Below are 23162 nucleotides of genomic sequence, written 5' to 3' on the forward strand. Positions count from 1 at the left end.
ATTTTGGGCGGAGTAAACCCTTTCGCTTCGCCTCTTCCTCAGTTCGTCACTAGTTACCACTTCCACAAAGTCATAAAGCCTGCCTATTTCTACTATTGACCTTATTAAAATGTGATAAACATAACCACACTGCTAACCCTAACTAATTGTTGTTTTCACGATGTAGCTAATTTTTATTTTGTGCTGTCGTAACCTTCCTCTCAGTAAACCCCACATTTCCCATCAGCCACCACGATATTCACAGGCGCTCCATAGAAGGTATCTTTAATTTTGTACTAAGGACTAATCACCCAGTTAAACGTTAGATTAAAAGGTAAGTGGACTCTGAACTTGACCACTGGTATACTTTGAATGTTTGTATTGTTGAATAGCATTCAAACATCCCTTAGTACTACTGCATCAGGGAAAATGAAGTTGGAACAAAGAGATCGATGTTGTGTTGTCGCGCCAGACGCCATGATTGGTTGTTCACACTGTAATGGCTGGCTAGCAGAGTTAGCTAGCTACTGTAGTGAGCTAAAATAAATGGCAACTGGACGTTTTGTAGATAACGTTAGTATAGCTAGCTAACTATGTGGTGTTCTGCATTGCATTTCCAGCCTTTTGATATAGCTAGCTATGGTTTTTCGACGGGATATAAGCAAGAGGTCCATTAACTAAATAGTCGCGTGGGCGCACGGTGATGAGGAAGCAACGTTTCCAATTTCCGAGCTTTTCCTACTAACGTTAGCTAGTTAGCCAGGTATGCAAAACATGGTAGCTAACGTTAGCTACGTTTTCAGTTAGCTGCGGGATAACTTATTTTGACTAGTTAACACATAGTTTGTTTCTAGCGAACATTAACGTACCTCTCATCCATTTTTCAGCTTCACGATGTCCGAGCTTTTTATGGAATGTGAGGAAGAGGAGCTGGAGCCATGGCAGAGACAGACACCAGAAGTTAATTTGTTGGACGACGGTAATCATGATGACGACGACGATGAACCTATATTTGTTGGGGAGCTTAGTACTTCAAAGGGCACCATTAACACCAGATCAAGTATGTTTTCTTCTCTTGGTTAATATTACGTCTCCCAGACTGTTGGCTGTTTTCTCTCGTTTGGATAGTTTGCTTACACAAGATATTCTTCCATTGGAGGCTTTCACCTTAGTTGCTCTACAAAGTTGGTAAATATGGTTATCAATATATATTTTATTGCTTTGATAATTAACCACTCTTGTTTATGTACATGTCCTGTCTTTGAAGCGAACAACCAAAGAAATGTCAAGACCACCCCAGTTCAGAGTGGTGGAGTTGGAAGACCAGCAGCCCCTAGGATGACAATGACACAACACTCCCCCCAAGCTCATCTCACTAACGTTAGGGGTCCAGTTCCCCAAAACATCATAATTCCTGGGAAAGGGTTGAACAATGCACCTCGAACCTTAACAGCAGTACCTCCACAGCCCATCATTATCAACAACCAGGTATATTGTTTTGCTTTAGCTATATCCCTTATTTCTCTTTGCTATACATTGCAAAGAACACACATTACATTTTAGTCATTTAGCAGACACTCTTATCCAGAGCATCTGTTTAGTTATAGCGATGTAACTTTTGGCTGTAATGGTGTTGGAGCGATGTTTTAAGAAAAAACTGTTTGCCTTTTTTCTTAGGGTTACATTATGACCTCACCACAGTTATCGGCCAACTCAGCTTTCCTCGCTTCCCTTGGGAAACAGTATCCCCCTGGGACATCTTTCACTGTGGTTCCAGGTAAAAATAGAAATATTACGTCGTAACTTGATACCAGGCAAGCAACAAACCGAAACATAAGACACATTTTTATATTTCAGAGCAGACATATAATTGGAAATTCATTTAGTGAATCTATGCTCTCAAGTAAACGTATGGATTCCCTATACAACTACAGCGCACACATACTGCTGTTTTCCATGTTTCATATTTGTGATGTGTGTTTTTTCAGCAGGCCAGCAGCACATTCTGCAGCAGATGACTCCAGCAGCAGGCCAGCAGCACATTCTACAGCAGGTGACTCCAAGGAAGCCTTTACCTGGGGTTATCCACAGGCCTCAAGTGCACATGATACACAACAACGTAGTGACCTTGTCCAATGTGCAGGGCCCCGCTGCATTGTCTTCCCAGCCCAACCGCTCAAATTCTACCAACCTCCAGATTGTGTCCCCAGTTATTCAAGCCAAAGGCAACAGCTGGGGTAAGCCAAAATATCTTACTTGTTTGGCCCAGAGATATTCCTGGCCAGGTCACGTGGTCAGGAAAACTCCTGGCCGTCTGTGTGGCCTCATTATCTGAAGATTGCATGTGACTTGTGATAATAAGTATTCATCTATTTTCTCCCCTCTAACAGACTATGGCAAACGAGGTTTACCTCAAGACCAAAACAACAGCACAGCTAAAAAAGCAAAGAATGATATAGGTAGGGGTTTCCTTACATCAGTTGCATGTTGTGTTATTAGCTAGATTCATTAGCACTGTTACTTTGTTATTTTTAAAGCTGAAATTTAGTTTTTTTTCTTTCGTTTTTGCAGGATCTCCCCACGCCCAGGAGATATTAGAAAATGGGGCACGTTTTTGTAAAAAATGTCCAAAGTGTAAATTTGATTTCTACCAACAAGTTGTCATGAAAGATCACATGGGGGTGAGTTTACTTCAGTCATTCAAAAAATTAATGCCTTTAGCTGTGCCAATTGTTTTACATAAATATTCTATAACGTTACTATTCAGGGCTTGACATTACTTTTTTTTTGCCATTTGTCCTTCGGACAAGTAGGACAGATTATTATTTTGATTTTTTTACTTGTCCAAAAGCTCAAGTCACTTGTCCAAAAAAAAAGGCTAACACCATTTTTACACCATTGTATGATGCAAGGAACCACTTTGCAAAATATATATATATATATTTTAAAACAATTTTAAGAAATCAGATTAAAATGTAGCTAGGCTACACTCTGCCTATTGGCTTCTTTGCATATTCATGCCTGTCTCAAAATACAACACTGCCCCTTTAAGGCTCTCCTGGAGGATAGTTGGCCACCCTTGGTAGCCTATAAAATATTGCAACATTACAAATACAACCAAATACTTTTTGTCTTTATATATTAAAGGGCGTCCCGTCGTCCCTGGGACGATAAAACATGTATACGGTTCAAAACAGACTCTGGGACAGTTCTGAGATCTAAAGATGTATAAACTGGCATGGTTTACTAATATGACTAATATTATGCCTTTGGCTGTTGGACAGTTAAATTATTGTTGAGTTTTGAAAACCAATGGAACATGAGAAAATTGCTGGTTTCAATGGCAATTTAAGTGTTCATAAAATAATTCCCTTTTCTATGGTCATATTTTGCTTAGGCTAGACTACTTTGAAACATGGTAAGACATGCTTAACTGTTTAAAACCTGGACATGAAACTTCCAGGTTTTAAACAATTAAGTTTACATTTACATTTTTACATTTTTAGTCATTTAGCAGACGCTCTTATCCAGAGCGACTTACAGGAGCAATTAGGGTTAAGTGCCTTGCTCAAGGGCACATCGACAGATTTTTCACCTAGTCGGCTCTGGGATTAGAACCAGCGACCTTTCGGTTACTGGCACAACGCTCTTACCCACTAAGCTACCTGCCGCCCGTATTAAATCGTTTCAAAATGTTGACCGCCTTCGCTCAGATTCAAGGTGGGTGATGTGCGGTGTGCAACAGGCACTGTCCTTCACTCTCCGGTCTTGTGACCATTTGATCTGAACGAAGCGTGCCTTGAGTATGTCGACAGAATCAAGCCTTTAGACGTTAATGTTAATTATCCTTCATTATATTTGTCAAAAATGACTGGCGTTTAGCCTATTTATGTAATTAAAATTCTCATTGATGTTTGGCTACATTTTCTGCCGCCTCACTCATGTCAGCAACAGTTTGGACATGAGGCTGTTGCCAATATGCATATCACCTACACTTTGACGTGCATGCTTTTTTATTTATGAACTTGAATAATAGATTTAAATATTATTTCAGTGTTGGCTTCTAAGATCCAATTCTGATGGGAGTAATTGTTTGATATTTTTAGTTATTTTGTAAAAAAAAAAAAAATTACTTGTCCATTAGGACAACTTACATCTATATTCTTCTTGTCCAAATATTTGTGTTACTTGTCCCGGACAAGAGGACAAGCGTTAATGTTGAGCCTTGCTATTAGTGCATGTATGAACCAGAGCCTAATATAGAGGCACTTTATGCAATACAATATCAACTCTGCAGGTTGTAATTTGTCAGCCTATTTTAATTTAAATTACTTTAATTCCAGAAATGTTGTCCTCACCTGTTGGAGTGTGTCTTCCCCTCAACCCCAAAGTCTACTTACCTTTTTGCAAGCAAGCGCATCATGCTTGTCACAGACTTCTACTATGGTAGATTTGAGGGAGACAAACCGAAATCGCAGCAGCAGAAGACCCCATTTACCTATAAGTGCCAGAGCTGTTTGAAAGTACTCAAGAACAACGTCAGGTAACTACAGCAGGCTTTGCTTGCTATGCAGCTCTGCTTTTGTTGTTTTCTATAAGCCACTGTATTCCTGAATAATACTATTATTTGTGGTGAAAAAAGGGTGTCAAGTGTGTACTGCACAAAATGTGTTAGTTTAAACAGAAGGTCATTTTCTAATCTAAAGAACTAATCTATATCCTATTTGTCCAGTGGCATAATGAAAACAATACATTTTGCATTTAACATGTTTACATAATGCACACACAACACAATTACTGCCACCAATAAGCAGATTGGTGGACATATCTTCTATATTTATATAAACGGCTCAATGTTATTGGTAATGGATGGATACATCAACCAGCCTTTCGTCAATACGTCACCCCAAGTGGAAATGGTGTTCATGAACAAGTGTTAAATGAGCCCTCTGCCCATGGAGAGTGATTAACTTCGATGTGAAGAGGCAATCCAACATGTTTCAGCCCTCATCACAGTTTTCTCCCCCAGATGGATGACGTTATCAACCCATATTCCCACTTGGGGCCAGAGATGAATAATGGCTGCTAGTTTGGATGGTGTAAGAACTGCTCCTTTGATTAAATAACTTTGCTTCAGAACGTTGCAAGAAAAGCCTCTGTAAGCTTCTTTTAATGGGCAGATGCGTTTGTACTGAACCCAGTCTGGCAGCAGAGGTCATAGTTTGTCTGCATAAAAATCCCTATTAGGGGAGCTGAGGTAACAGACTGCTGGCTGAAAAATGGGCCTTGCCTGCCTTGTCAGGGCAGCGGTTGCATGTAGAGGTAGTGCGGCTGCTGCAGCCGTGGAGCACCACATCATTAAGCAAAACAAAAAGTTGTGTGTAATTGGCGGTATTATAATGGCCATTATGCATGCTTAGGACGCGAGGTGCAAGAAGTGGTTGCTAATTTATCTTTTTTTAAACCATTGGGATCCGAAGCGCAGGTTTGGTGTTGCACATAGGCCACGATCTGTTGAAGTGTTATTGAATACGGCTTCACTGTAATTTGGCTCAATACATTAAGTTAGTTTTTCCAAATGGGGGTTAAAGCTGAAGTAGGGTAGTTAGTTATTTATGCATGTATGCATATATTTCTTTAATTATTTACAGAAACGTTTGACTAAAAAGCTAATTAGTTTTTTTACATGAACATAACATTTTTAATGAAATGTGCTTTGGTGGACTGGATTGTAGTTACACATTTTTCTCTTGTTTTTAATAGGTTGTTTAAAAATAACATCACAGTTTACCAACAAAAAAAGGCAAAAGAAATTGAAAAGATAAACGGCAAAGCTCACACCTATCTTCGTTGCGTTGGCATTTGTGGTTTCTGATGCTACATTGCTATTGATGTCTTATCTTGCACTTTGCGGTGACTCTTGTAGGTTCATGAACCACATGAAGCACCACCTGGAGCTGGAGAAGCAGAACAGTGAGAGCTGGGAAAGCCACACTACCTGCCAACACTGCTACCGGCAGTACTCAACCCCGTTCCAGCTGCAGTGCCACGTCGAGAGCGCCCACAGCATGGTCGAATCTTCAAGTAGGCATACCAGTCAATAGCAACCAACATGAAACTTCAATGTTCCACCTTAACGTATTGAACACTGTCTCAAGCGATCAAACATTATTGTACATAACTTTACGTGTATATATAACTACACTACCGGTTAAAAGTTTTAGAACACCTACTCATTCAAGGGTTTTTCTTTATTTTTACTATTTTCTACATTGTAGAATAATAGTGAAGACATCAAAAGTATGAAATACCACACATGGAATCATGTAGGAACCAAAAACGTGGTAAACAAATGCCAAGAGTGTGCAAAGCTGTCATCAAGGCAAAGGGTGGCTATTTGAAGAATCTCAAATATAACATGTATTTTGATTTGTTTAACACTTTTTTTGTTTACTACATGATTCCATATGTGTCATTTCATAGTTTTGATGTCTTCACTATTATTCTACAATATAGAAAATAGTAAAAATAAAGAAAACCCTTGAATGAGTAGGTGTTTTAAAACTTTTGACCGGTAGTGTATAATCAACCTGTCTTTAACAAGTTGGGCCCATTTTAGTAATTTGTTCTTGTTTGTTTTGTAGCCAATTGCAAGATATGTGAATTAGCCTTTGAGTCTGAGCAAGTGCTCCTGGAACACATGAAGGATAATCACAAGCCTGGGGAGATGCCTTATGTCTGCCAGGTACATTTTGTTTATTGTACATGTTTTTATATTAGTCTGTGTTCACAAAGAAAAGTTATTCAAAGTTGATAGTAGAGATGCCCTGGCACTACAATCAGGAATTGCAACATTTAATTCAAGTTATTGAAGAGATTTGAGTTGTACTCCTGACCCTTACTTTTATTATTCACACTAATACTTGAATTGTCTCCTTGCAGGTCTGCAACTACAGGTCTTCATTCTTTACCGATGTGGACACACACTTCCGTACGGTGCATGAAAACACAAAGGATCTCCTTTGTCCTTTCTGCCTTAAAGTTCTTAAAAGTGGTCATGTCTACATGCAGCACTATATGAAGCATCAGGTAAGAGGCGGAATTATATTGGAAACGTTTCTATTGTTAAATATGTGCAACAATCCATGATCCATAATTATGTTGATTGGGTCATTTTTAATTGATTGGGCTCATGTTCTGACTGACCTGGCACACATTGTATTTTCATGTCATTTTCCTGATGGTTCAACCTCTTAATAAAGCAGTGAATGCTGCAAATAGTTTTCTCTGAGTTTGAGTTTTAAAGCTAGCTGGCTGATTTCAATTCAGCAAAAAATTGAACACGCTTGTGAGTTGCCCTACTGGCTTTCATTCTGAGGTTGGATTGATTTGGTTGTCTGCTGAACACCTTGCTGTAATACATAACTGTCTTACAGTAATGTCTGCTTCCTTTCACCCTGCCTACCGGGCGCTCTCTGGCAAAAACTAACCAGATCAACTGCACAAATCACTGTATGTAGCCATAGAACAAAGCCAACAGAAATGTTAGTCCAATACCAAGCCAGCCAATGGTGTAAGAATAAAAAAGGACTCAATGACCCCATTAGCTGTGCCAACCAACAAAACACAGAAATTACCCCTTGTCCTGAAATCATACCTTTTACTAAGGATAGCTGAACCTATTATTTATCTATATGCAGTCTCTTGTTGTCTTGACTCTTGCTTTTCTATTGTACTCGTTTTGTCAATTCACCAGAAAAAAGGAATAAATCGTTGTGGGAAATGCAGGCTGAATTTCCTCACCTACAAGGAGAGAGTGGATCACAAGACTCAGCACCATAAGACTTTCCAAAAACCCAAAGCTCTGGAGGGCCTTCCTCCTGGAACCAAGGTTTGCTCTTCTTATTTAGTCTAGGCCTACATCTCAATACCACTGTGCCAATTATCTAGAATATAGAAAATCAAAAGCAACTGCAATAAACCCTACATTTAAAAGCATGTTCTAATACAAATGTTAAAATAACGGCATGAATTCAGAGAATCGTACGTTTATGATCTGTTTTTTTAAATACATATTTCAGGTGACTATCCGGGCCTCTCTGACCGGGCCATCACCCAGTTCCGCCCGTGCTGCTGACAAATCCAGTGTCAGTGTCATACCAGAGGTCTCAGGCAAAAAGGCAGCCAATGTAAAAGCTCAGAGCAGTACATCTGCCACACAGGGCAGCAGTGGGGGGAAAGGCAAGGCCACAGTGAGCAAGAAGCTCCTCAAGCAGCAGAAGAACAACCATGTGTTGCAGAGTCTCAGGTCGGTCCATCACTCAGTCAATTTGTTTGTTTCCACATGATGCAAACTACATATTTCTACATATTACAGGAACTAAACTATGGTCAGGGCTGATTTGTTAAATTATTGTTTTTTATATATATTTTTTTTCCCCTTGGTTGGTTATGAACAGGGCTCTAAATTCAAATGTTTCATTGGTAGCACTGGTGATCTCAACTTAAAGTTAGGAGATAATGAGGTTACATGACTGAACAACATGTAAACAAATGCCTGCGAGTGGTTTTGGAACAGCCTGTGAAATGGTTCATAAATGTATAACCAATTCGCAATAGGATATTGCGCAGGTAATATGGGTCATATCTTTTTACCAGTTTGTGCTAGAAACAATACGTTTTCGCTGTAGTGATGGTATAACCATGACAGTAATGAATCTGTGCTCGCTTTTATGTTTAGGGCACTCGAAAACAATGGTACAGCGAAGCCTAATCATTACAACAATTATTATCTGGGAAATTTGTTTTCATAGTCGCACAGTGCTCCCAAAATAAAATGTCAGGTCGCACAGCAAAATATTTAGGAGCATATGCGACCAAAATAGTCGCACTTCAGAGCCCTGGGCCCAGATTCACAAAACCTTCTTAAGAAGAAATGTCTGCTTAACTGACATTTTTTCCTTAACTATAGACTTAAGAAAGTTAAGCAAAGTTGCTATTCCTCATGAAGGTTCTTGGCAATGTTCTTGCGCTATTTCTTATGTTTCTCCTTAGGAAAAAGTTTTTGATTCTTGAAAATAAAGTTATTGGAAATGTTCTTAATTCCAAGATAGCTAAACCCTAATTAATGCAATTGAACATGTTTAATTCACTCACAAACTTCATCTGATAGCTAGCTAAAACGGTTGCCTAGCAACACATCTTCAGAAGATTTCTAAGAGTTATTTGAGATTTGTAAGAAAATCATTAAATCTTAAGATATTAATTTATTTTTCTTCTTAAGAAGCTTCTGAAGTTTTTCCGTAAAGTGGTTTGTGAATCTGGGCCCTGGTTATCAATAGATTACACCAATCAAGTAACTTGTATGTTTAATAATGCACCTCGGAAGTAATAGTACTTTAAATATAAAGGATGTAATGATGCTCTAATTTAGTTTTCTCTACCTTTTTAGTATTGGCGAAAGACGACACACCTGCATTGAGTGCTACTCAGAGATTGATGACTTCTATAGTCACTATCCTATGGTTGCAATTTGTGGTGCATGCAAGTATCGGACAAGTTGCAAAACATCATTTGGAAACCATATGATAAGGTAAAAGCTCCTTGAGTATCAGATTCATAACATATATATATATTTACACACACACACACTGTGTACAAAACTTTAGGAACACCCCTACAAGGTGTCAAACGATCCACAGGGACTCCAATGCTTCCCACAGTTGTGTGAAGTTGGCTGGATGTCCTTTGGGTGGTGGACCATTCTTGATACACACGGGAAACTGAGCGTGAAAAACCCAGCAGCATGCAGTTCTTGACACACTCAAACTGGTGCGCCTGGCACCTACTACCATACCCCGTTCAAAGGCACTTAAATCTTTTGTCTTGCCCGTTCACCCTCTGAATGGCACACATACACAATCCATGTCTCAATTGTCTAAGCTTAAAAGTCATTCTTTAACCCATCTCCTCCCCTTCATCTACACTGTTTGAAGTGGATTTAACAAGTGACATCAATAAGGGATCATAGCTTTCACCTGGATTTACATGGTCAGTCTGTCATGGAAAGAGCAGGTGTTCCTAATGTTTTGTACACAGTGTATATGCACATTTTTACAATTTAGTCATTTAGTAGACAGTCTTATTCAGAGCGACTTAAAGGAGCAATTAGGGGTACGTGCCTTGCTCGAGCACATCGGCAGATGTTTCACCTAGTCGGCTCAGGGAAGATGTTTTATTGTTCATATTAAATGTATAAAAAAATATATTTGTCAGGTTCCATAGTGCCATCTCAAAAGAGCGATTCCGGAAAATGAGGAAAATCCCAGTTGTCCTAAGGTAGGTGTCCCTAACTAAACAAATATGGTCTCAAATCAAGTATTTAATGTTGCCATTGTTCTGCACTGTAGTTTTTGGTAATTACTTATGTAGTGTTGCATTTTCACCAAACATGGATCATAATTAAGGACCATGCAAGTTTATTCTATTCCATTAGGTTCATTCTGAATCAAATTTAACCTACGGTCTTGCAGGAATTTAACCCTTGTCTGTCTGAACTGTGACTTCCTGGCGGATGCGCATGGAACTGACCTCATGAGCAAACATTTGATTGACAGACCACACCACGTCTGTAAGGTCATACTAGAGAAAGGTATGAGGTTTATCGCATTCTTCACAACCAGATGCTTGGGCGCCGCATTTTGTTTATATAATAATAAAACCTGTCTGCATGTCACGTATTTCTTCTCTTGCAGGAGAAGGTGGTGCTGTAGATGATGGCATTAGAGGGTGAGTAGCTACCCTCCCAATGCAGCAGATAACGAGAACATCCTAAAAGTAACATGTCTCATAGTGTTGTAATGAGAATCTCAGAATTTGATAAAGTACTTGTGAGACTTCCAACTCCCTGACCTATGAGGTGTTTGGAAGCATCCATTATTTAGAGAAATCTTTACCATATACTTTTTACATTAAGCTAATTGGGATGCATATTAAGTGGATTTTTTAAAAGACCTTGGCAAATGCAAATGGAAGCTTTGGCCTTAATACCAGAGAACATTGCTTAATTAATGTGTGCCAAAAGTAAAGGTCGTTTTGAGTCATTGGGAAGTTGCTGAAATGAAGGGTCATTGTAGAATCTCTTTTGCAAGAATACCTTCATGTCTTAATTTGTTGTATTCCTTTGAGAAGCCAAACACACTAATAATACACATGAGATCCCAAGTTCATATGTAATCATTTCATAAATGTTGTTCCTCCTGAGATTTTAATATGCACAATTCAATGCTAATTGATATTTGTGCTAAATGTCTGTTCTGTTTGAAGAATGATTGTCTGGACAAGGACATTGGTCCTTTTGCTTCATGATTTTAATATAACATTGTTTAAATTTTAAAAAAAAAATACTATTTGGATACTAATGCTGTGCTGATAACCAGCCTTAATTATGCTCTGAAAATGAATGTTAAATTAAGTTTCATTACCATATTCTAATGCTATTGGAGAATTTGTCTACATGCCATGTCAACAAGTAGTTGTATTAATAGTTTTATTAAAAGGGCTCTACGTTTGATGGATTTGTCGTGATTTTCTGTCTTTTGTTCTGTTCTTTCAGAAATAAGCAAGGGATGTCTGCTGTGATGTTCACTGATATCCAGGTATACTACTCTAGCCTGATTGTACCTGAGGAAAACACGACATACAGTGCCTTCGGGAAAGTATTCAGACCCCTTGACTTTTTCCACATTTTGTTACGTTACAGCCTTATTCTAAAATTGATTGAATTCAAATGTCACACAATACACACAATACCCTATAATGACAAAACGAAAACAGGTTTTTAGAAATGTTAGCAAATGTATTAAAAATAAAAACGGATACCTTATTTACATAAGTATTCAGACCTTTTGCGATGAGACTTGAAATTGAGCTCAGGCGCATCCTGTTTCCATTGATCATCCTTGAAATGTTTCTACAACTTGATTGGAGTCCACCTGTGGTCAATTTCAGTTGATTGGACATGATTTGGAAAGGCACACACCTGTCTATATAAGGTCCCACAGTTGACAGTGCATGTCAGAGCAAAAACTAAGCCATGAGGTTGAAGGAATTGTCCGTAGAGCTCCAAGACAGGATTGTGTCAAGGCACATATCTGGGGAAGGGTACCAAAACAGTTCTGCAGCATTGAAGGTCCCTAAGAACACAGTGGCCTCCATTATTCTTAAATGGAAGATGTTTGGAACCAACCAGACTCTTCCTAGAGCTGGCCGCCCAGCCAAACTGAGCAATCGGGGGAGAAGGGCCTTGGTCAGGAAGGTGACCAAGAACCCAATGGTCACTGACAGAGCTCAAGAGTTCCTCTGTGGAGATGGGAGAACCTTCCAGAAGGACAACCATCTCTGCAGCACTCCACTAATCAGGCCTTTATGGTAGAGTGGCCAGACGGAAGCCACTCCTCAGTAAAGGCACATGACAGCCCGGTTGGAGTTTGCCAAAAGACTCTCAGACCATGAGAAACACATTTTCTCTGGTCTGATGAAACCAAGATTGAACTCCTTTGGCCTGAATGCCAAGCATCACATCTGGAGGAAACCTGGCACCATCCCTACGGTGAAGCGTGGTGGCATCATCATGCTGTGGGAATGTTTATCAGTGGCAGGGACTGGGAGACTAGTCAGGATCGAGGAAAAGATGAACGGAGCAAAGTACAGAGAGATCCTTGATGAAAACCTGCTCCAGAGCACAAAGGACCTCAGACTGGGGCGAACATACACCTTCCAACAGGACAACCACCCTAAGCACACAGCCAAGACAACAGAGGAGTGGCTTCGGGACAAGTCTCTGAATGGCCCAGCCAGAGCCCGGACTTGAACCTGATTGAACATCTCTGGAGAGACCTGAAAATAGCTCTGCAGCGACGCTCCCCATCCAACTTGACAGAGCTTGAGGATCTGCAGAGAAGAATGGGAGAAACTCTCCAAATACAGGTGTGACATGCTTGTAGCGTCATACGCAAGAAGACTCAAAGCTGTAATCGCTGCCAAAGGTGCTTCAACAAAGTACTGAGTAAAGGGTCTGGATACTTATGTAAATGTGATATTTCCTGTTTTTTTTATGTGTGTGTGTGCAACATTTTATAAACCTGTTTTTGCTTTGTCATTATGGGGTATTGTGTGTACATTGAGGGGGGGAAAAAAACGATTTAATCCATTTTAGAATAAGGCTATAACATAACATGTGGAAAAGGTCAAGGGGTCTGAATACTTTCCGAAGGCACTGTATGTTTGATTTTGAACTGTTTGCTCAACTCAGCACCTTTTTTTTATTACTCTTTTTTTACATAGAATGTTGAAACTGCCACTGTGAGTGGAGCTTTTGACCAATTCCACAGGTAATTAAGGGATGTTCCATACAAAATAGAACCTAAAAATATGTTTTCCCTCTTGGATGGAGTCGATTTAGATTTGATTTGGTACGTTTTTTTCTTCTTCTCCCTTTTAATTCACAGCGTTCCTAGATTGGAGGAGACCTCCGATGTCTTGTGTATCACCTCAGTTGCTGAAAGGGAGGATGGGCCAGAGGTAATGCATGTTCAGACCCAAGAGTCAGGAAGAGGTGACATTATTCGACTAGACAACGATGATGCAGCCGTTAACCAGCTAGGAGAGGCAGAAGTGCAAGAGCTTCCACAGATATCTTTAGTGGATCAGAGCCAGGGAGTCACACAGGCTACAGAGCTAGAAACACCCATGGAACGTTCAGTCGAGGAAGACCAGTCTTTGCAGTCAGCGCCCATGGATAGAGAAACAACCTTAGGAAGCTCAGTCGAAGGGGAGTGGAGAGAGGAGCAGTCTTTGCAGTCAGGCCCCATGGAAAGCTCAGTCGAGGGGGAGCTGAGGGAGGAGCGGTCTTTGCAGTCAGTGACCAGGTCCCCCTCTAGTTCTGTGGCCTGTGAGTTAGATGGGGAGGCAGCGCGTTTGCATGAGTCATTAAGCAAACCGGAATCTGTGAGCTGTGACGACAGTGAGCAGGTCTGCGTTTCCCTGGAGACCATCCCCTTAAAGGTTGTAGACCAAGAGGTGAAATATATTGTGGCATCAAAGGACATCTCCTCGTCTTCTCAAAGTCCAGCTGAAGGTCCGCATCAGAGGGCAGACGACAACGACATTCCCTCCAGTCCTGAAACACTGAAGGAATCGGCAGCCTCGGAGTAGAGGAGAAAAGTGTACCGAATGTATTTTTAAGAATACTGCATACTATTGAAATGTATTTCTCTTCCCCATTTTCTTAGTTTACTGTCCTTGACCAGATTGAGATAAAATTAGATGTGTTATGTGTTTATTAGATTTGGCAATTGGAAAAACATGTATCATTTTTTTCTAACATCAGTGCAAGATTTTACTTCTGTCAAACTTCCAATTTGGTTGTAAGCTTTCAATGAAAGTGAAAATAGTACACAATGTGAATAATTTGACTTTCTGTAGTTTGTAAGAAAAAATATATACAAAATCTGAATGTTTATGCTTTCCTTGATCTATGAACCTGTACTCAAGTGTGAAAAATCCTTGAAATATCTTCTTGACTATCCTTCCACTAGTAGATATAGGCCTTTGTTTATTTTGGATACCTCCTCTACATCCATTGACATTTCATAGGTGCTTTTGTGTATTTTTAATATACTATAATCCATCACTTTCTCTTTGATAAGCTGTATGTGTCTGTAGTTTGATAGCAAGCCAATGGACTTGAATCATTGAGGGAGTTTGATTCAAATGAACCGCGGTGCACCGGGCTATGGCCCGTCACGTGAACGGGCAAAAGCAGTGATGGCGGAGCGCCCTTCTCAAATCGAACAGTAGTTTGCGCCACTCGGTCATGTTGTCAACAGGGCAGCATGGTGCATCCTCCAGAAACACTTTGCCATAAAATGTTTGAATTTTCAAACTAGTTTTCATTGGGAAGGCAGATAAAGCGTTTTGATCAAAAGCAATCACCTTTTCATTTGAAACCAGAATCCTACTCATTACTCCACTTGCTTAACCTACGTCACTTTTGTTTCGAGCCGACTTTGCCGTCAGCCAGAGTGGGGCACCTGGCTCAAAAATTAATGCAATCATTTTCACCCGGCGCAAACTCCTCCCACCGGGGGCAACTGGGCCAGGTAATCGAATCCCCTCAGTGTTTCCATTGCAGTTGTGCTAACATGTAAATAAACTTTGGTAATACAGCATGAAATCTGCTATTGAGACTTGATTAAGAACTGACTATCCATGTTCATTATGGTTGAGAGAGGTGATCAGCTGTGTGTAGGCTCATCACTGCCCATCTTTCATTGATTACCCACTTACCTCACAAATAGTTGTCATAGATTACAAGCATCTTGATAGGAGTGTTGCTTGGCACTGAAATGTCTTTACCTTTGCAATGAATGTGATCATTGTGCCATCTTGTGTTAGTTTAGTGCATTTTCATCTGATGGGGAGCTTGAGAATCCAAAAAGCTTGAGGGAGAATGGTGACATCAGTTGATGCATAAACAAGCTAGAGATGGATTGAATTTTTTTGACAGGTGACAGCAAATGTGTCGCTCTTGGCCAGCATGTGCAGATAATACATACAGAATTAGCCCAAGCAGTAAAGCTAGACTGTTTTCTTGCATCCTTAAAATAGACAAGAACAGGGAAGTAATCATGTCTATCTAATGATTCTGTTTATTATATACTGTGTGTAACATCAATTCACCAGAATTGCTTGATAGTTTGTCTTGTGATCAATAGATTGTACTGTACCAGTAATAGAGGACATGACAGTGCAAAAAGGGTACACTACTACATTAATAGTAAACTAAAACCTAGATTTATCCATTGTTTCCTTTGTGGGATCCTCCAGACTGCATGTCACTGTTCAAAATCTTTATTCACATTCTTGAGAGGAAAATTAAAACAAAAGAAACAAAACAATGAGAGCAGAGACCAAATTCTGTCATATATATTTTTTTCAGCATCTCCTTTACTAGCGGGGCACAGTAGGCCTAAATACAATACTCAGTTGTCACCTCAGGCTAAGTCGTTTGAAGATTTACAGATGAGGTCACAGAGGGAGGCACACTTCTGTCAAGAAATTTCAGGGCACCTTGAGGAGCATTGCCACCTTGTGAAGTGAGAACACCTCACGTATGCACAGCCCCCACCCCCAGTCATTTCTATCTGTATTTGTTTGCAAGTGTTCCAAATGTCAGCTAATGATGCTCAATGGGAACAAGCTTCATAGAATGGCTGTCAACTATGGCTGACAGTGTGTGACAGTTTCAACCAAGGAGCATGAGACTTTGGAAAGTTAAACTCAAATATTGTGTCTCCCATTTGACTTCTATGCATATGCAAATCCTGTAAAACCTTCAAAGTCAAATCTGGAGGTCGAAGCCAGTTCCACTGCATTTTTTCATTGTTCCCCTCTAATCAGGGACTGATTTAGACCTGGGACACCAGGTGGGTGCAATTAATTATCAGGTAGAACAGAAAACCAACAGGCTCTGTTCCTCATAGAGTAAGAATTGAATACCCCTGCTGTAAAGGCAAGATTAAAAGAAAATGACAGGCTTCTGAGAGTTTGTGTTTGTTTATTATGGTCCCTGCATCATTGTGAAAGGGATCAAAATGAATTTTTTTTGCCTTTGGATCACCTGAAATCAAGTGATATCATGGCCCCATCATTTTTCAGGCTTCAAGGAGATGGTCCAATATACCTTCAGAAAGTATACCCCTTGACTTATTCCACATTTGGTTGTTTTACAGCCTGAATTCAAAATTGATTAAATACTTTTTTTTCTCACCCATCTACACACAATACTTAATAATGACAAAGTGAAAACATGTTTTTAGATTTTTTTGCATATTTATTAAATGAAATACAGAAATATCTCATTTACATGAGTAATCACACCCCTGAGTCAATACTTTGTAGAAGCACATTTGGCAGTGAGTACAGCTGTGAGCCTTTCTGGGTAAGTCTAAGAGCTTTCCACACCTGGATTGTGCAACATTTGCCCATTTATTATTTTCTAAATTCTTCAAGCTCTGTCAAATTGGTTGTTAATCATTGCTAGACAACCAATTTCAGGTCTTGCCATAGATTTTAAAGTAGATTTAAGTCAAAACTGTAACTCGGCCACTCAGGAACATTCACTGTCTTCTTGGTAAGCAACTCCAGTGTAAATCTGACTTTGTGTTTTAGATTATTGTCCTGCTGAAAGGTGAATTAATCTCCCAGTGTCTGGTGGAAAGCAGATTGAAGCAGGGTTTCTCTAGGATTTTGCCTGTGCTTAGCTCCATTCCGTTTCTTTTTTATCCTGAAAAACTCCCCAGTCCTTACCGATTACAAGCATACCCATAACATGGTGCAGCCACCACTATTCTTGAAAATATGGAGAGTGGTCCTCAGTAAAGTGTTGTATTTGATTTGCCCCAAACATAACACTTTGTATTCAGGATGAAAGTTAATTGCTCTGCCACATTTTTTGTAGTATTACTTTAGTGCCTTGTTGCAAACAGGATGCATGTTTTGGACTATTTGTATTCTGTACAGGCTTCCTTCTTTTCACTCTGTCAATTAGGTTAGTATTGTGGAGTAACTACAATGTTGTTGATCCATCCTCAGTTCTCATATCACAGCCATTCGACTCTGTAACTCTTTTAAAGTCACCACTGGCCTCATGGTGAAATCCCTGATCGGTTTCCTTCCTCTCCGTCAACTGAGTTAGGAAGGACGCCTGTATCTTTGTAGTGACTGGGTCTATTGATACACCATCCAAATTGTAATTAATAACTTCACCATGCTCAAAGGTATATTCAGTGTCTGTTTTTTTTACCCATCTACCAAAAGGTGCCCTTCTTTGCAAGGAATTGGAAAACATCCCTGGTATTTGTGGTTGAATCTGTTTTTGAAATTCACTGCTAGACTGAGGGACCTTACATATAATTGTATGTGTGTGAAGTACAGAGATAAGGTAGTGATTAAAAAATCACATTCAAACAAAAATCATGTTTAAACATTTTTATTGCACACAGAGTGAGGCCATGCAACTTATTATGTGACTTGTTAAGCATATTTTTACTCCTGAACTGGTTTAGTCTTGCCATAACAAAGGGATGGAATACTTATTGACTCAAGACCTTTTACCTTTTCATTTTTTATTAATTTGTAAAATTATCGAAAAACATAATTCCACTTTCATATTATGGGAAATTGTGTGTAGGCCAGTGACAAAAAAATCTAAATGTAATCTATTTTAAATTCAGGCTGTAACACAACAACATTTGGAAAAAGTCTAGGGGTGTGAATACTTTCTGAAGGCACTGTAATATAATACTTTCAGACAGCTTTACTGACAATATATCTGTCCCCAGCATCGATCAAAAGGGTCAAGTATCTATTATATACCGAAGAGTAAATTATAACTTTTATATACCAGTAATCTGAAATCAAGTAATATCAGTCCCACCCTTAGGGACCTGCCAATTGAATACTTTTCTAAGATAATTTTTCCAGTTTTTAACTGGACCGGGGTAGTCCTATTATTCATGTCCATCGTTTAAAAAAAATTTAAACTACAAAATACATAGATGTCCATTGTACAACAATATTGTATTTAGATATTTTGGAGGGGGTGTCATAGCATGGGAGGGAATTGGGAGTTGTAAACTATGTATGTGTGTGGATGGGTGGGTGATATGTTTTTGAATAACTATTGTGTCAATAACTGCTACTTATTCTGCGCAGCATCTGTACTTTGGGGAAGACGGGAGACCAAGCAGACTTTTTAACCAATTACATTCGAGTTTATTGTTAGGCACAAAAGGCGCGATGTTACCAAGACGACTGGAAGCAAAACAAATTGATCAAAGTGGCAGATGAAGAAGAAGCTTTCATTAAATTTCTTCCTGGTGAAACATACAAATCAACGAGAGGCTTGCAACAGCTCCACCCAATGATGGTAAATTACTCGGCTGTCGATTATGTTTAATTGTGTTTTCCATGAAAATGATCTAGCTATTCGGTGGTTAACGTCGTTAGCTCGTTTTCTCAGCTAGCTACTGACGTTAGTTAACTTTTAGTTAATTTACCTAGCTAGCGCAGAGGTTCCCAAACTTCAAACTTGTTTGCGTCGGGGACCACATTTGTGATAGCCCCCTCAGAATATCATAACACAACTCCTATTTAAAGTGCGAAAAAAAAAAAAAAAAAAAGGATACAAGCAGTTTTACTATGACTGCAGTGCACGGACGGACTACCCAAATATCGGGCACTGGGAAATAACATTTTAAAGGCTCTCTTGGCATCAGATAAAATGTTGACGTTTTAAAGTACATTTCCTGCAATTCTACACATTTTGCCTTGGGGCAGAGAGAATATTTCACAGTTTTAAAGCTTAAATTACATTTTACATTTACATTTTAGTCATTTAGCAGACGCTCTTATCCAGAGCGACATACAGTTAGTGAGTGCATACATTATTTTTATTTTATTTTTCATACTGGCCCCCCGTGGGAATCGAACCCACAACCCTGGCGTTGCAAACGCCATGCTCTACCAACTGAGCTACATCCCTGCCGGCCATTCCCTCCCCTACCCTGGACGACGCTGGGCCAATTGTGCGCCGCTCCATGGGTCTTCCGGTCGCGGCCAGCTACGACAGAGCCTGGAAATTACAGTGCATTATGTTCAAAACAACATTTTTGAGGAATACAAGAAGAATTCAGTTCAACAAATTGATCATTGATGGAGCACTCTGTGGATACCATATCCCTGTGCCTCCCAGGCACGTGCATCTGGTTTAAGAACATCAATAGCGATGAATGATATTACAGTGTATTGTATTGCACCCTCTAAACTTCCACAGATCCCTTGTCTAAAATTGGTTGATTCTGTTGGTGCTAGCAATATTCATAATAAAAAAATACTAAATTGTAATAATAATAATAATATTTTGATCGGGTCCGCAGACCCCACTTTGAAAACCCCTGACCTAGCTGTTAGTGCTAAGTAAACCAAGCTTGAGTGGTACTCCAGAGATTATTTATCTTTGATTATTCCCACTGGTAGTAACCGGTATGTATTTGCTTGATACATTGACCAAAATTAACTAATGCCGTCTTTCCTCAAGGCTTCAATGAGCCAGCGGCGCAACATGACGCACAGTCAGCAGCAGAGGGTGACCTCTGAATTTCGACAGCAGGAGGAGCAACGAGAAGACCAGACAAAACGCATCACTAAGGACAGACAGATGCAAGCCAATCTAATGAGTGAGGAGAGACTTGAAAAGAAGCGATACCTACGCAAGGTGCAAGACGAGCTGCACGAAAGCCAAATTGAGGATGCTCTCATCAAGGTATGCATGCAAGGTATCGCTTTCACACAACATTCATGAAAAGCACCTGCTTAAAGGACAACTAGGCTTCATCTGTGTCTGGGAAACGGGCCCTAAAAGTAATTGCTTGCTTCACCTGACTCTTACAGGCAGAGGAGGAGAGAATATACAAGGAAAAGCAACTAGAACAAGAGGAGAGAATGGCACAAGAACTGGCCCGCATCAGCTATGAAAAGCTTAGAGATGAAAAAATTAGGCAATATATAAAAGAGAACAGGTAAGTCTCAAAATGAGGGGGTTGGCAGGGATTCACATTAAGGGCTGCCCTCCTATTGCTTGGGTCAAGTGAACTGAACAGTCACACCTGCTCTGAGGTTGCCCCTGCTCTGAGGTTGCCCCATTGGGCAGGTAATTTAAAAACAAGAAGTGAAAATAACCAAACTGCAAAGAATTCCAGGAGCCTAAAACAGATTATTCTGGTTCTTTCCCATTGTTTAAGTGAAAGACAGTCAATTTATGGCAGTCAGACAAGTTGAGCCTGCTCTGAGATTATTTATTTGACTGATAACAACCAAAATACAACAAATTCCAGTACCGATCTTTCTGATTCCTTCCCTATGTGTAGATGAAAGACAGGCAATATATGGAACTGCTCATTTAAATTTTCAGGCAAGTGATCATAATCTTTGGGCAACCCAAAAATACTCCTGACTTGCCCGACGGGACGGGAAAATGCCTTTCAGACTTTAATATAAATCCCTGGGTTAGTGTATCAACAAGAACCTGTCCATAGTTGTTGCAGGATAGATGTTTTATGTTGCTGTTAATGTTTCCTTTGTCATTTTAGTGTTGAACTCCGTGAGTTAGAGGGGAAGCTCAAGTCTGCATACCTAAACCGGGAGAGGGCCGCACAGATTGCTGAAAAGGAGTCTATGAGATATGAGACAGTGGTAAGTTCATAAATGTCCTTTCCCGGGGTAGAAGGGACATCTGAGACTTGAACCAAAACACTTGTTGGTTGTGCTTTTTGTTAATCCATATTTTTCTCTGACATTAGCGGCAGGAGGCTGATATTGCTCGTAAGATGAAGAGCGAGCATGAGCGGGCCTCTGTGGAGCAGGAGAAGCAAGACCATAAGCGCTACGAGGAGGTGGTGCAGTACCAGCAGGAGCTGGAGCAGCAGCTGGAGGATAAAGAGCACAAGAGACAGGAGGCTTATGAGGAGTTCCTCAAGGAGAAACTCATGGTCGACGAAATCGTCAGGAAGATCTATGAGGAGGATCAAATGTGAGTGGACAGTGGCAGTGTGTTTTCACAATTTGTCTAAGTTTCCTGCTTGATCAAGTGATCAGCATATAATTAAATCTAATGACCTTTCTTATTTGCAGGGAGAGGCAGTTAAGACTGGAGAAGATAACAGCCACTCAAAGGTACATAGAGGAGTTCAAAAGCCAGCAGACGGAGTGGAGACTGATGGAGCGGGAGAAGATGGAGGCTGAGAACAGACGCATCCTGGAATTTGCCAGTTACCAGCAGCTTAAGGAGAAGAACAGAATGGAGAAAGTCAGAGAACGAGAGCAGGCAAAAGAACATCTTCACCAGATGGTAAGAGGGAGAAAACTCACTTTGCAAAACTCTTGGCTATATTCATAGTTAAGAATATGTTTGTCTTTTTTTGTGTACAAAGTGAGAAATTATTTCAACAATATTGATGGCTGTTGAGGAAGTATGTATGTATGTGTCTTTCTTCTAGCTCACTGAGAAGATTGAAATGGAGAGGCAGCAGCGTGACGAGATGGAGCGTGTTCGTGAAGAGCTTTGTCTGGAGGAGCAAGCCGAGGCTGCAAGGCAGAAACAAATCGTAATCAAGCATACCCTTATTTTAAAATTTCCAAAACACCTTTAGAGGATTCAACCCTTTTTTAAATGTTTTAAATGGCTTAACAGGAGGAGATGGAGAAGAGAATCAGACAGAGGCTGGAGTTGCAGCAGACCTGCCAAGAGCAAATAGCCTTCAAGGAAATGCGGAGGCAGGCTGAGAAGGAGGAGGAGGAGGCCTTCAGGCAGATGATGATGGCCAAGTTTGCTGAGGACGACCGCATAGAGCAGATGAATGCCCAGAAACGCCGCATGAAGCAGCTTGAGCACAAGAGGGCTGTGGAGAAACTGCTGGAGGACAGGAGACAGCAGTACCTGGCTGACAAGGTACAGTATATTGCTCTCATCATGAACACACTTGTGCACTCTTTATCAACATCAAAGTGGTGTTATTGTAACTGAAGCTTTTCTGTTTAACACGGTTTTGTCTGCCTCAGAGGTATTCTGTAGGTACCTTAAGGAACATTTGTTGAATGTAAGTTTGACCTCTCTTCCCAAGGAACGTGAGGCTGAAGAAAGAGCAATTGAACAGGAGAGGGAGGCATTGCGTCGACAGATCATTGAGGAGGAAAGGCAAAGACTTCTCAAACTCCATGCCACAAAACTGCTGGGCTATCTACCTAAGGTAAGGGAGAAGAGGTTGCCTTAGTTTTTAGTTCTACTGCAAGTGCTTTCTTTGTGTTTTTCTTTAAACTCTTGTCATTGGCTGTCCAAATTCTTTAAAAAAAAACTTTTGATGCAATGTTGCTCCAGCAAGATCCCACTTTTGAAACTGACTATATTATTCTCAAATGTTAAGGGCATATTCCGGGAAGATGACCTTGAACACTTTGATGAGGACTTCAGAAGCAATTTCCAAAAGCGACAGGCCGACATCTTTGATGAAGAGAGCTGGGGAGATGATGAATAACCACTTTCTATACTACACCACTAGATGGCA

The 23162-nt window shown here is 40.1% G+C and overlaps 1 protein-coding gene across 1 annotated transcript; it reads left to right on the forward strand.

Annotated features, from left to right (window-relative positions):
- Positions 1-690: 690 nt before the first annotated feature.
- LOC311127336 (zinc finger protein 280C-like) lies at positions 691-23132 on the forward strand (the record flags this gene model as incomplete). Its single annotated transcript, XM_084159164.1, has 29 exons — positions 691-742; positions 867-1039; positions 1247-1467; positions 1657-1756; positions 1968-2216; positions 2370-2438; positions 2551-2660; positions 4323-4522; positions 5906-6063; positions 6624-6724; positions 6922-7068; positions 7736-7870; positions 8061-8287; positions 9431-9571; positions 10255-10317; positions 10512-10630; positions 10734-10767; positions 11594-11636; positions 13324-13370; positions 13488-13560; positions 20141-20365; positions 20494-20621; positions 21192-21294; positions 21402-21631; positions 21733-21949; positions 22098-22205; positions 22292-22549; positions 22722-22847; positions 23022-23132. The coding sequence occupies exons 2-29, from the start codon at positions 874-876 to the stop codon at positions 23130-23132; spliced, it is 3909 nt and encodes a 1302-aa protein (XP_084015290.1). The 5' UTR covers positions 691-742; positions 867-873.
- Positions 23133-23162: the final 30 nt, after the last annotated feature.

The sequence above is a fragment of the Coregonus lavaretus genome (genome assembly GCF_964263955.1).
Source record: "Coregonus lavaretus genome assembly, chromosome: 4".
NCBI lineage: Eukaryota > Metazoa > Chordata > Actinopteri > Salmoniformes > Salmonidae > Coregonus > Coregonus lavaretus.